This window comes from Strongylocentrotus purpuratus, unplaced genomic scaffold (assembly GCF_000002235.5).
Source record: "Strongylocentrotus purpuratus isolate Spur 01 unplaced genomic scaffold, Spur_5.0 spur5_scaffold_13, whole genome shotgun sequence".
In the NCBI taxonomy this organism is placed as follows: Eukaryota; Metazoa; Echinodermata; class Echinoidea; order Camarodonta; family Strongylocentrotidae; genus Strongylocentrotus; species Strongylocentrotus purpuratus.
Genome location: NW_022145598.1, coordinates 6,665,533 through 6,678,065, shown reverse-complemented (window position 1 = coordinate 6,678,065; position 12,533 = coordinate 6,665,533). Strand labels below are relative to the sequence as shown.

At 35.2% G+C, this 12,533-nt stretch overlaps 1 protein-coding gene across 1 annotated transcript in view; it reads right to left on the bottom strand.

Moving 5' to 3' along the window:
- LOC100888220 (adhesion G protein-coupled receptor L3) overlaps positions 1 to 12,332 on the bottom strand; it is a 53,885-nt gene extending 41,553 nt beyond the window's left edge. Inside the window, exons 1-2 of the mRNA XM_030982785.1 lie at positions 12,115 to 12,332; positions 2,562 to 2,610 (exon numbers count right to left, since the gene is read on the bottom strand). Coding sequence (XP_030838645.1) covers positions 2,562 to 2,610; positions 12,115 to 12,135 — 70 coding nt within the window. The 5' untranslated portion in view covers positions 12,136 to 12,332. The remainder of the gene's footprint in view (positions 1 to 2,561; positions 2,611 to 12,114) is intronic.
- Positions 12,333 to 12,533: the final 201 nt, after the last annotated feature.

Sequence of the window (12,533 nt, the reverse complement as noted above, 5' to 3'; positions counted from 1 at the left end):
AAAACCCGATAGTAGCTTGACCTGATATACCATCGGTTAAAAGTGTGATTATTGTTGACAACTCGTTGTATGTCAATCAGAATCCAATTATGGTAATTGCAGTTTTAATCTTTTTTGTTTCATCTAGACGCAGAATACCAGATGAGAGAGAGCTCCAATTTAATTGTAAAGCGAATTATTAGTGTTTCACTCGATAGAATGGAGTCAAGCCAGCCATGCATGAAGGCCTATCGTATATCAAAAGGACCAATATAGATGATTATACGACGAAAAGACACAAATTCAACGAACACGAACGCAACTTTTTCCGAAATATGATAATAATAATAACAATACATAGGATTTAAAAGGCGCCAAATCCACTTGACAGTCAAATGCTCAAGGCGCAGCTTGTGCATAAGATGAAATACATGATACATATATACAAAAGTGCAATAGGAAAGGTACAGACATGAAATGTAATGGTAATCAATTATAAGCTAAATTAAACAGATATTTCTTAAGATTGTTTTAGCAGAACTGCTATTCATAATCCATTGAGGGAGAGTATTCCATAATGAAGGCCCAGCATGAGCGAAGGTTCGCTCCCCCAACTTTGTTTTAACCCTATAGGAGTAACAAGTGAGCCAGAGTTTTGAGAACGTAGGTGTCTAGAGGGAGTGTAATATCAACTCAAGGGCTATTTCAATAACCTATTGTTTTCCCCATAGAAACCATGTTCGGATTACGTAATACTTTATGTACGCACTTTCAATAGGTGACGCACAATGCTATCAAAATTGCCTTAGGTTGAAAGAAGTTGAAATCTTGTTTAAAACGAAAGATAGTTGCAGATACTAAAAAAAGCTGATCTGATTACATGGCTATCATTACGATTTTATTTTTTAATTTACTTTCTATGGGGGGGGGGGTGGGGTGGGGCAGTTGGTTGATACTAAGCTAAACTGTTTACCACCCCCACCCCCTTGGAAATGAGAAGAAGAAAAAACAGAAACCCGCGATAAATTCGGCCCTTCAGAAGCATCATCCACACATTTTCTATTTCTGAAATAATTTTTCCTCAATTTTACCTGCGCCCAAAAAATGTTTATGGTTGCGAATAAGATATCACAGTTGCCGTTCCCCCTAAATTATGAGCCATATAAACACCCTCAAAATGCCATTCAAACATCCACCTTGTACACAATCTTCATATAGGCATTGATTTGTTTTCATTCATGAAGGGATGAGTTTATCATGGTTATTCATACATGTGATAACAGTAGCTTAAAGAGAAGGTTGAGTTCTGGGAAGAGGTGAAAAATAATCTGTGAGCATTACTCATTCTTATTATGCAAGTGTGGAAGAACATCAGTTAAGACATTTTCCCTGAAAAACATGGCTCTTCAAATGCCTTCATATTCTAAATTTGCATGTAACATCGTAAAAATCGGGGGCCGGCTTTTTACGCCACGTGTTCATGTAGTCCCATATACATCTTTCTGTGCAACTTTACCAAGACTTGGCCAAATTTCTTATGATTCCAGAACCTTGCAATACACACAAATTCTTATATGCTAGATGATCAACCTTTTCTGGTCGGTTCCACACCGTTTCTTTCACAATGCAATCGCATGACCAGAACTCAAATTTGATTTGATTTATTGGTTTATATATCATATTTTAAACATACATAATGTCCATCAGTGTGATATAATTTACGCTTCAAAGTACAACACATGATACTCATATAGTTTAGAACATGGATAATACATAGGAGAACATTACTAATTTTTTACAATTAACATGATATAGGAGGGATACAGCGTATAAAGCATGAAGCTTGAAATGCTTGCAGCCCTCGATTTAACTCAACTATTATTAACTAAACTAAACTAAACTAAACTAATCTAAACTAAACTAACAGCTTATAGTATCTATGAATCATAATAAAGAGAGAGAATGACTTGCAATAGAGAGAGAGAGAGAGCGAAAGGATAGAGAGGAAGAGGGGAGACTGTAATATTCACTGAGCTCTGTGGTATAATATTCACATATATGGAGCATAAAGCCCACTGCACATTAAAAGATCTGACTACATCTGATTTGGGAAGAATTTACAATAGCATTTGATATGAACAATTTAAAATATTGAAATATTAATGATTGATGGATAAATGAATAGTCATATAAATCAAATTTGAATTTCAATGGATTTCAAGCTTCCTTGGAGGATAAAGAAATACATCGGTTGAGAATCGTTGTGACATCACACCAGTAATGTGATTGTTTACTATCTGAAACCGATTAAGCTTTTATTCTAACTGAAGGCGTATGATGCATTACAATTCCGGTTTGTATAACTCTTATCATTACTCAGAACTTATAGCAGGAAGATGATGTCTGTAACATTTCCCTATCTAATTTAAGTGCCATTTCTTTAAAAAAAAGAAAAAAATCTCATCACAGGAAGATCGCAAAATACGCTTTGGGCTTTTACACGTACGCCATCATCAAAACAAAACACGGTATACCGCCTCATATCTTAACGACGCCTTAAAATTACGATGACATGTACTTACAGTCCTCGGCTCTAGTCAGAGTAGCCAGGAAAAACAACCAGGCGATGAACTATAGCGAGGAAGAAAAAAAAGAAACTTCATATTAAAATTGATGGATGATTAAGACACACAGCAATATCAAACATTTAACGAATTATAATTATGTAAATTGCTTACAAGTCATATAAGATATAATTAATGGGTTATATTAGGAAATGTGGACGTAGAGTAAAATGTAGTTGATTACAATGAGATCTGAAAATGAGAAAATGGGCTCCTGGAGTTAAGTTGTAAAAGAAGTATATCATCCTGTGGACGTCATCATCGTTTGTTTTTTGGGATAAGCCACACTGCACTAATAGCTACATGTACTTGCGTCCTTATATAGCAAACAATGTTTAATCGGTGGCTGTCGGTCCCCCATGATCAAATTCTTATGTTATTTGAGATCTGATTTGAACCACGTGTCAGTGACCTTGCAGGGAGGTCTAATTCCCTGGTCCAACTAGTGCAGACGGACTTTAAAGACTGTGAAAGTCTCATGGCAAGCTTTGCACCAATCTCCTTCTTCTGTTTTGGCTTATTGGCAATTAGTCAGAGCATATTAAGGTGGTTTCTCGAACAGGCAATGAAAAGGGTTACTAAGTCCAAACGCAAGAAACAACATTATGATGATAAGTATCAAATAAATTGAGAGAATGCTTTGATAACAAAAGATTACCACCCTAATAAAGTTTATCCATTTTATATCACTCAATGAGAACAATTACCTTAAAGGTATAGTTGAGTTCTGTTTCCAGACCGCAAATGCCTTCAAAGTGCATGATTATTGCTGTTATTCTTATCCATGACATTTCTAGTACCCTTTTAGAACCTAAAATTGCTATGACGCTAATTTTAGACCCCAAAATGTGTGAAATTTAGTCGTTACCATCATACCAATTCAGCTCCACTTCCAAAAATATACGGTGACCGTTAATTAATTAACTAATTAAAAATTAACAATACATGGGCCGGCTGGTTGTGCGTAATATAACCAACACGAAAAAGCCAAACAGAAAAAGCCAACATCAGCATTGGTTGGAATACAACGTTAAAGGCGCTATTTCGTTTTTTCAACAGTTTTTTCAAATTATCGAATATTTGTGGTGGTACACAAATATTAGAAACCGTTATATTTGTGGATATTTCAGCCGTCCCTGAACCGATTACGATCAAACAAAGATGATTTTGTCATCTAAATTGTATGTTCTTTTAAATTTGACACTCAGTTTTTCATTATCTCACAAAAAAATTGTTTTGTGTAGCGCCCTCTGCAAGAGAACTCAACTATCCCTTTAAGCGAGGAATGAGAAATTAAGTCAAGAATCATCTTAACGAAGAGAATATCATAAATGTTGCTCGTAATAACCATCTCCTTGAGTTTGAGATGATAACAACACATTTTCTTTTCAGTTGCCTAATTAGTCAATGTAAACAAGTGGGCGCTTTTTATTTGAATGAGATAACATTATAATGGCTTTTGAACCACATTCACTGCTTCATCCCAAACTTGGTACAAGAGGATTTTGACAATACTTTTTTTTGAAAAGGGTGTTGCTCAGTCATCCGTGGCAGCACAATTATTAATAGGGCATCATTAGACAGGATATCAGTCACCCTTTATCATGGAAAATGATTCAAGGTCACATAGGTTATTTCTTTTTTATTACGATCTACCAAGGTTAGATACACTTATTTCACACGCACTGTATATCTATCTCTATCTATCTCTATCTTTCTATCCATTCCGTCTATGTGAACTTTCCTCTTTTTTTCTTAGTATCGACCTTGTGCTTTGTTCCTCTCCGTCAGTCTACTCTCTATCCATCTCTCTCTCTCTCTCTCTCCACCTCTCTCTCTCTCCCTCTTTCTCTCTCTCTCTCTCTCTCTCTCACTCTCTCTATCTCTCTCTCTCTCTTTCTCTTTATCTTGATTATATCTCAATTCGTGAGCCTAAGTCAAGCAATTAGTGTTTTTTTTATTGAGGGTACTGTATGACATTCATTATCGCAAATTATTTTTTAATTACATGACACGGTCATAACCAACAACATAATAATTTTAGTACTATGCTAGCTTACGATAATGGCCCATTGTCTGTGTTTTCTTCTTAAAACTGTCCTCCGTGTGGCAACCTTCCCTTGACATGGACGGCAAATCCCGCTTGTGAACGTATGTGCTCTACAGCGTTTAATGTCTAAGAATGGGTACTGTCTGCCCCTCGACAAGTAAATATTTATCCCTGAGCAAAACAATACAACTTAAAAATTAAACGAAAAAGGAAGAAAAATGACAGTCTTGTAAATTCATGTAAGACGATTGTTCCAAAACAAAGAAAAACACAAGGTAAATATTTTAGATTCTCTGAAACCATTGCCAAATCAGTTTTTTCATATGTCGGATTGTGGACTGACAGGGAAAGGCAACTTTACATGTTTAACACTTGTACGATAAGCCCTCACATATCACCTCTCATATCCTCCAATCACCAGTGTAAATTCGCATCGCCATTAAACCATTACCACGACCATTACCAACAACAGCATGGGTTATCTCGAGAACCTAGTTGGTGATCCAGATTTAAATGAATACAAGGAAATCTTACTAAAACTTAACAGAATAAAAAATCAGTTGTAATAAGGAGCCAATCTTCACTTTCAGTAAAGACAGGTATTAAACTAAACTACCAACACATTGTTTTGTATGATAATACATAGGATTTGTAAGGGGCCAAATCCACTTGACAATGAAATGCTTAAGACGTAGCTTGTGCAAAAGATGAAATACATGATAAATATACAAAAGTACAATAGAAAAAGTACGGGTATGTTAGTTGGACCAACCAAATATAACTTAAAATTGAAAAATTTGGCCAAACACACTCACCATTAGCAAGAAAACACAAACAACAACACGTTATATATAAACATAAGGGCTCAATACATTTGTTAATGTTAGTTTTCAGAACGACGAGCTTGACTATAATTGTCAATGATAATTCCGTAAACATACAATTTAACCCGCCGTTTGGTTGATTAATTCATTTCTTTACTTTAGCCCAAGCTTTGTTGGAGTCTGTTATTATTTTGATGAAATTTAAGATTAATTTATATCGGGGAGGAGGTGGTTGATGTATCCATTTTTAGACGAGAACTTAAAAATACCAACTTGATTAACATAATTATTATTACTTACTTAATTATATTAAATGAATACAACCTAGGCTTAAACATAGAGCCTGCCTCATTTATTATATTATACTGTATCCTATAAAATCCAGGAAAGCGTGAAACAGTGTGTTGTATTGATTTACCAATCTCTTAACCAAATTAATCATCTTACTTATTTTATAATCGTATAATAATCAGTTATGCCTCTGACCACACGATGATGGACTTATTGATGGTCAAATTCTTTGTCCTTGACCATGTCCTTTGAATCTTTCAGCTCGTATATTTCATGTATGTTTTCTTTTTGTTTAGTTATTGTTTTGTGTATATTCGTAAATATGTTTAATGCCTCATCATGCATGCATTTTTTTTTAACACGTGAGTTTCAATATTTTCCCTATTGATCTGGATAATGAATACATTGAATTGAACGAAACATCTAAATTCAAAATATATTGCATGGACTTAACTTCAATTGAATTGAATTTTAAGTTTATTTCAGTTTAAATCCATACTTTTTTGTAATGAAAGTATGAAATACAGATTATATACAATATACAATAAACAGAGGACACACATAAAATTGACAATTTTTCTACAAATATACCGGAATTATATAAAGTTAATCAATTAAAAAGAATTGGGGAAACTGCAAATAAAACCGTAAGTTTTTGTCGAGGCAGTCCCTGGTACACATGGTAAATCAAGCTAATACTGAAATGAAACAATAATTTAAGTGGTGATATAGAAAGAGTGCCCCAATACCTGATACTGATTAATTTTGTGTCTCAGTCATTGACTCCACAGGTTCCATTAAACAAATTAAATATTATAATAGGAAGGCGGCAGAAAAAAACTCCAATTAGTTTGATTAGCGTTAGAAGTATTGACAACAAATATTTCTTGCCTAACTCAATTAACCTGCATGCACTCTCATTTAAAGAATAATCTTTCCTTAAAAGAACTTGTGCGATCTGGGATTATATAACGTTCAAGAGATGTCTCAATATCTTGTTTTACGAATGATCTTACAAAGATTTCCAATTATTTGTATCACCCAGAGTCATGGTGATTCCATCGGCTTATGCCGAAAGGGTGGGTAGCGTCGCGTTGACTTGAACGCGACCATTTGTCCAAAGCCCCCCCCCCCCGGTTGTGCCAAAATAATAATTGAAATAATCAAAATAGAAACAGAATTGAATGGCACTAGGTTTTACGTAGTCTTGCAGATCAGGCGTTTATAAGAATTAAATCAATTAATAAATTCAATCAATAATTAAAAATGTTAAATAAAAAATAATATCCATTTCTTTCTATGTATATAATTAATTTTGTTGATGTGAACTAGTCATGCATAACAGTCTTTACAAGTGAAATAACAAATAAATAAATAAATAAATAAATAACGGAGTAGGCCTACTGCCTTAATGCACCCTTTCGGGATAAGCGGGGGGGGGGGGGGGGGGGGGGCTTTCTGAATTCTATACATAGAAAGAAATGGATATTATTTTTTGTTATTCTAATAAACGAATGATTGAAATGTAATACTAGGTAAACACCTTTATTTGACATTTTAAATATCAAAGTAAATTAGGCCTATTTGATTGTGTTTCTTGTTATTTATTGATTTAATTCTTATAAAGGCCTGTTATGCAAGACTAGGTAAAAACCTAGATTAATTTTATTTTTAATTTGTTTCTATTTTGATTATTTGAATTTAAACGACATATGTGGAAGACTAGTCAACGCATCCTTTCGGCAAAACCGGGGGGGGGGGCTTTGGACGAATGGTCGCGTTCCAATCAACGCGACACTCCCAGCGCACCCTTACGGTACAACCGGGGGGGGGGGGGGCTTTGGACTTAAGGTCGCGTTCAAGTCAACCCGAAGCGACGCGACGCTACCCACCCTTTCGGCACAAGCCGAAAGGGTGGATAGGCCAATAGTGACTGATGAGGAAACGATCTAACTTTGTTTCCAAGTTTAAAATGAAAAGTCAGCCCATTGAATGCCTCTGCCTGTTGTCCAGAAACGAACTTTGATTTTTTTCAAATTCGATGCCGTGTTTGCGTGGGCGTGCCTTCTCTGTTTTTCAAGAACTCCCTCTTCACCTACCGTACAACTGCCCTTCTCTACCCCGTCTCTAACCCGTCTCTACCCCGTCTCTACCCCATCTCTATCCCCGTCTGCGCCCCCGTCGACGCCCCCGTTGTTGCACCTGTCTCCTTCCCCTTAATTCTCTTCCACTTCCCCTGACATACTTCAAGAAGTTTGTTTTACAGTATCTTATATTAGAAAAAAACAAGTTTTCTTTTGTTATGTGAGAAGCTATTTTCGTCATTGTCAGTCAGTATTTCTACAATCTGCATTATCCACAATCATTTCACTATCATTAATTATGCCTTAAATATGAACCATGGCAACAGAGTAGGGAGAGGACCCACTTATTGAAGCTGCCATGGCGGTGTGGTACACCTTATAATAATTACATGTTCTCCTGATATCTATTTAGTTATTGATGAGAAAACGGAAAAGGCTTTTGTGTATCCAAAGAGTATAGAAGACAATCGAGCAATTTGTTGTATTCTGAGCCTTGAGAATTTTCCAAACGCTGTGTAACCTTGTAATAATGGAAGGCATCGAACACAACAGTCTTTGCCCTTCGATAACTAATTTAGCTGTTACAGGCTTTAAAAAATCTAATTCTATCGCTCGTCGATCTTTCCCATTGTCATAATTACGAAGAACGCTATCATCATGAATTCAATGAAATGGTTAAAAGACATGAATATCTCCTTCTCATTGAAATTATCGACTCATGTAAAGTCAACGATTTTAAGTTCTCAGTGGTTGATGTCTAAAGTGATTCAATATTCCTAAACTTTTGTGGGGTCTTGGGCTCCATTTCACAAACCTGTCATCAGTGACAAATGACAGTTTTTGTTATTAGCTAGTGAAAACCTTGCTTCTGATTGGTTAACAGCAGATTTACCACTGTTTGTTGTCATTTGTCATTGAAAAAAGGCTTTGTGAAATGGGTTCCTGATTTCATTTTTATAGAACAATCTTAAATTAATTTGAAAGACATGGAAATATCTTGTTTTCGCGAGATTATATTGCCATAAAACCAATTGTTCACTTGGAAATTACAACAACTTGAGTACATAAGTTATTTTTTGTTTATCTAAAATAGCGCATGGAATTGATGATATAGTATCTTAAATCTAGGAAATGCATGGTAGATACAGTTCTGTTGATAAACTACACTTTTTTGAGAAATGAATGTTATCCAATGTTTAATGATTCAATGAAGAACTTTTAGTTGAAGTACGGGATGCATGCGGAAAATACCCTGAAGTGTGTCAGCACGTCAAGGCATACGAGACATGCTCCTGTGACTATGGTTCCGCAGTAACTTTCCTGCTCTAGCCAAAGTCCTAATTCCACCCTAAACTAAACACTACACCGAATTCTAAATTAAAAAGTAACTTGAAACTTAAAAGCTAATTTTGAGCTTTGGTATGGGCATCATATGTGGAGAGTACATAGCTGTAATTCAATCTGGATTGTTTATCCTGCAGTAGATTGATCGAACCGAACCAAAAAATAAAAAGAACCTCATAATAATTGCTGGATTCATTTTCAATAAAAACCACAACTCTCATTTGCACATATTGACATGTGTTAAGCACATGGTGTCGGCCCTACTTATTATGAAACATTTTGAAACACCAGCTACGCTTAGGTCCAAGAAAGCTCGAGTTTGACATTCTGGAAACCCTCGTGAACACTTAATCATTAGTGGTTACGTGGTGTCAGTGGGAACAAAAAGTTACTTGAAGCAATACAGGTTATTTAAAGTAATGCAAGCTATTTGAATCAATGGAAGTTATTTGAATCAATGCAAGTTATTTGAAGCAATAAATTCCAAGTTCACAGAGGTACCCATGTTTTAAATTGTAAACAGCTATTGCATACGGGCGCATTAATCATGCCAATGTCACATACCTTATTATATTTAAAATATGTTCTTGCTTAGTTGAGAATCTAAACATTTTATCGCTTGACTAGAATTTAATCACACGCAACCCCCCTTTTTATGCAGTAAATGCCAAATAATTTTGACAGTTTAGGGCCCCTTCCCAAGCGTACATTACCATTATAGATGAGGTCATGGCATAGAGTTAGATTTCCCCATAGAGTTATCGCTTGACTAGTATTTTAATCACACGCAACCCCCCTTTTTATGCAGTAAATGCCAAATAATTTGACAGTTTGGGCCCCTTCCCAAGCGTACATTACCATTATAGATGAGGTCATGGCATAGAGTTAGATTTCCCCATAGAGTTATTATTAGGTAGTTATCGGAAATTAAAATTTGATATCCTAGTCCCCATTCTCTTTTAGATTACAATACCACCATTCATCTTTCACGAAACGTGCAGGCAATTTCTAGCTTTTATCGAGCGATCGTGAGCAATCAATATTACTTCTTTCTACTCGAGATTTTCTATCGTAAGATGGCTTGTAGATATTCATTATGTAAGGCCTAAATGGCCGTTAAACTTCGTGATTCTCTCTCTCTATCTCTCTCTCTCTTTCTCTCTCTCTCTCTCTCACTCACTTTCTGACCACTCCAAAGGAGGAGGGAGGGGGAGGGGAGGGGGGGGGGGGCTTGTGCACAGCATGCATCCTCCAATAATGTTGCCTTCACTATTAAAATTGTGATGAATCACTTATTCACTTTATCATCCAAGATAAATTTCACGAATAGCTTTTCAGATAGATTTAACAATTATTCATTAAATTATATATTACTTACAAGTCATTATAAGATTACCTATACAAGTACAAATACAAGCGTTCCCAAACCTAGATTTTCTATCAAAAATCAGATCAGAAATCTATCAGAAATAGATTTGGGAAACGTTTACACCTGCATCTCTCTTTTCTTGTACAGATACTGCATCTCACCATTAAGTCATTTTGATGGTACTTAAAAAACCTATTTTACCACAGAAACATATATCAAAATATTTATGAATGCTATTGGTCAACTGACGCGATGCGGGATCCCGCTTTGTTGGAGTATTTATACAGATCCAGAACCAGAATTGACAACGTCATGATGGAGATTTATAAGTAAATCAAACAGTCATTTCCCAATATTTGTTTATATTTGCTAGCAGGATTGATCAAACCGATTGATACAGCCATAAGAATATCATTTTAAAGTCTTTTTTCAGATAAAAACAACATCAAACCAAACTGAAAAAAAAAAAAAAGAAATAGTGGACGAAAAGTAGTACACATCTAAACAATTTAGGCCAGCATTATTTTTTGTTAAAACGTGCAGTAAAGCGTTTTTTTTAAAAATCTGCTTACATTTTCAGCTCGCTTTCAACTTTTCTGAGAACATTCTTTAGTGCTATAACAAAAAAATAAAGATCCATATGTTTGTTTTTGACGATTTTCGATTTTCGAATTTATAATAAAATAAAAAAAAAATTGAAAATATCAAAAATACATTTAAAAACTTGAATGATGAAATCCAAAATAATTGACGGATGCATTATCTTTAAATATATATTAACACGAAAGCAATCCAGTGCATGTGACACGAAGACCCTGTAGCTTATTAGAGTTACACTTAGTTGTACATGTATTTTCCCTCTATAAGAGTGTCAAATTCACCTAATATTGTCTATAAAGTCAATAATAAGATCAATTTCCGTAACAAACGATTATTTGTTCATGATCTGATATACAATTTTCCAATCAAATTTAAGTTGACTTTTAAGTTTCATGGGTCTGACGTTTTGACATTTAACAAACCAAGTAAAGATGACTGTTTTTGTATAAAACATCGCAGAAACTGACGGTATATGGACCAGCTATGACTATCAAAAGCAATTTTACTTTTAAGTAATATCACTCTCTTATCTACTTCTAAGGCCTTAATTCGTGCATTTTAAGAATCAAATTCCTATATGTTTTCCATCATCCTTAATACTATCTGTTCTTTCTTTGCGTAATGAATTCACACCTTGATTATTTAAGTTTTAAACTTAAATAATCAAGGAATAATCAAAAATTAAATTAATTTTTCTTCTTCATACTTGTTTTTTAAAATCTCTCTACATTTCTGTCCCCTCTTCATGTCTATCCCTCTCTCTGCTCGCTCTCCTCTTTCTTTCTCTCTTCCGTTTTCTCTCCATCCCCATCTTGGTAAAGATGTTTATAAAAAACATACTAACATTTCTCTTTAAGGAAAAATATAACTATGCATTTCAGAATCAATTTGTAAAACGCATTTTTATCCACAGATATCTAACAAGAGTAAATCGAGTACATTAACTCACCCTAATGACATTCACAGCCATCCTTCTCGTTAATCGATGATGGTGAGGGCTAAATGAGGTTAGCTTTACAGGTATTCGAAATAGGTATCGACTTGCTTTTCGAAGCTTTGTAGAAAATCCCACCAAATATGATACATTAATAAGAGGCTAAAACTCGACGGTGAAAACCGAGCGGTTATTATGAGAGCAAAATGCTGAGAGATGCAACAGGTTTCAGACACCAACCCGACGCGATGAGAATCAAGAGAGTGCGGGGTGCGGGCCCTCCTTGCGCATGCTCCGTGTCTACTATGCATAACGCATGCAGTAGTTGCCATAGAAACGGACGCAGTGAGAGCGGAGGAGGATGGAAGAAACAATGGGATGATGCGAACAACAGTACTGAGGGTACTATCACGGAAAGAGGAGGAATATAATTC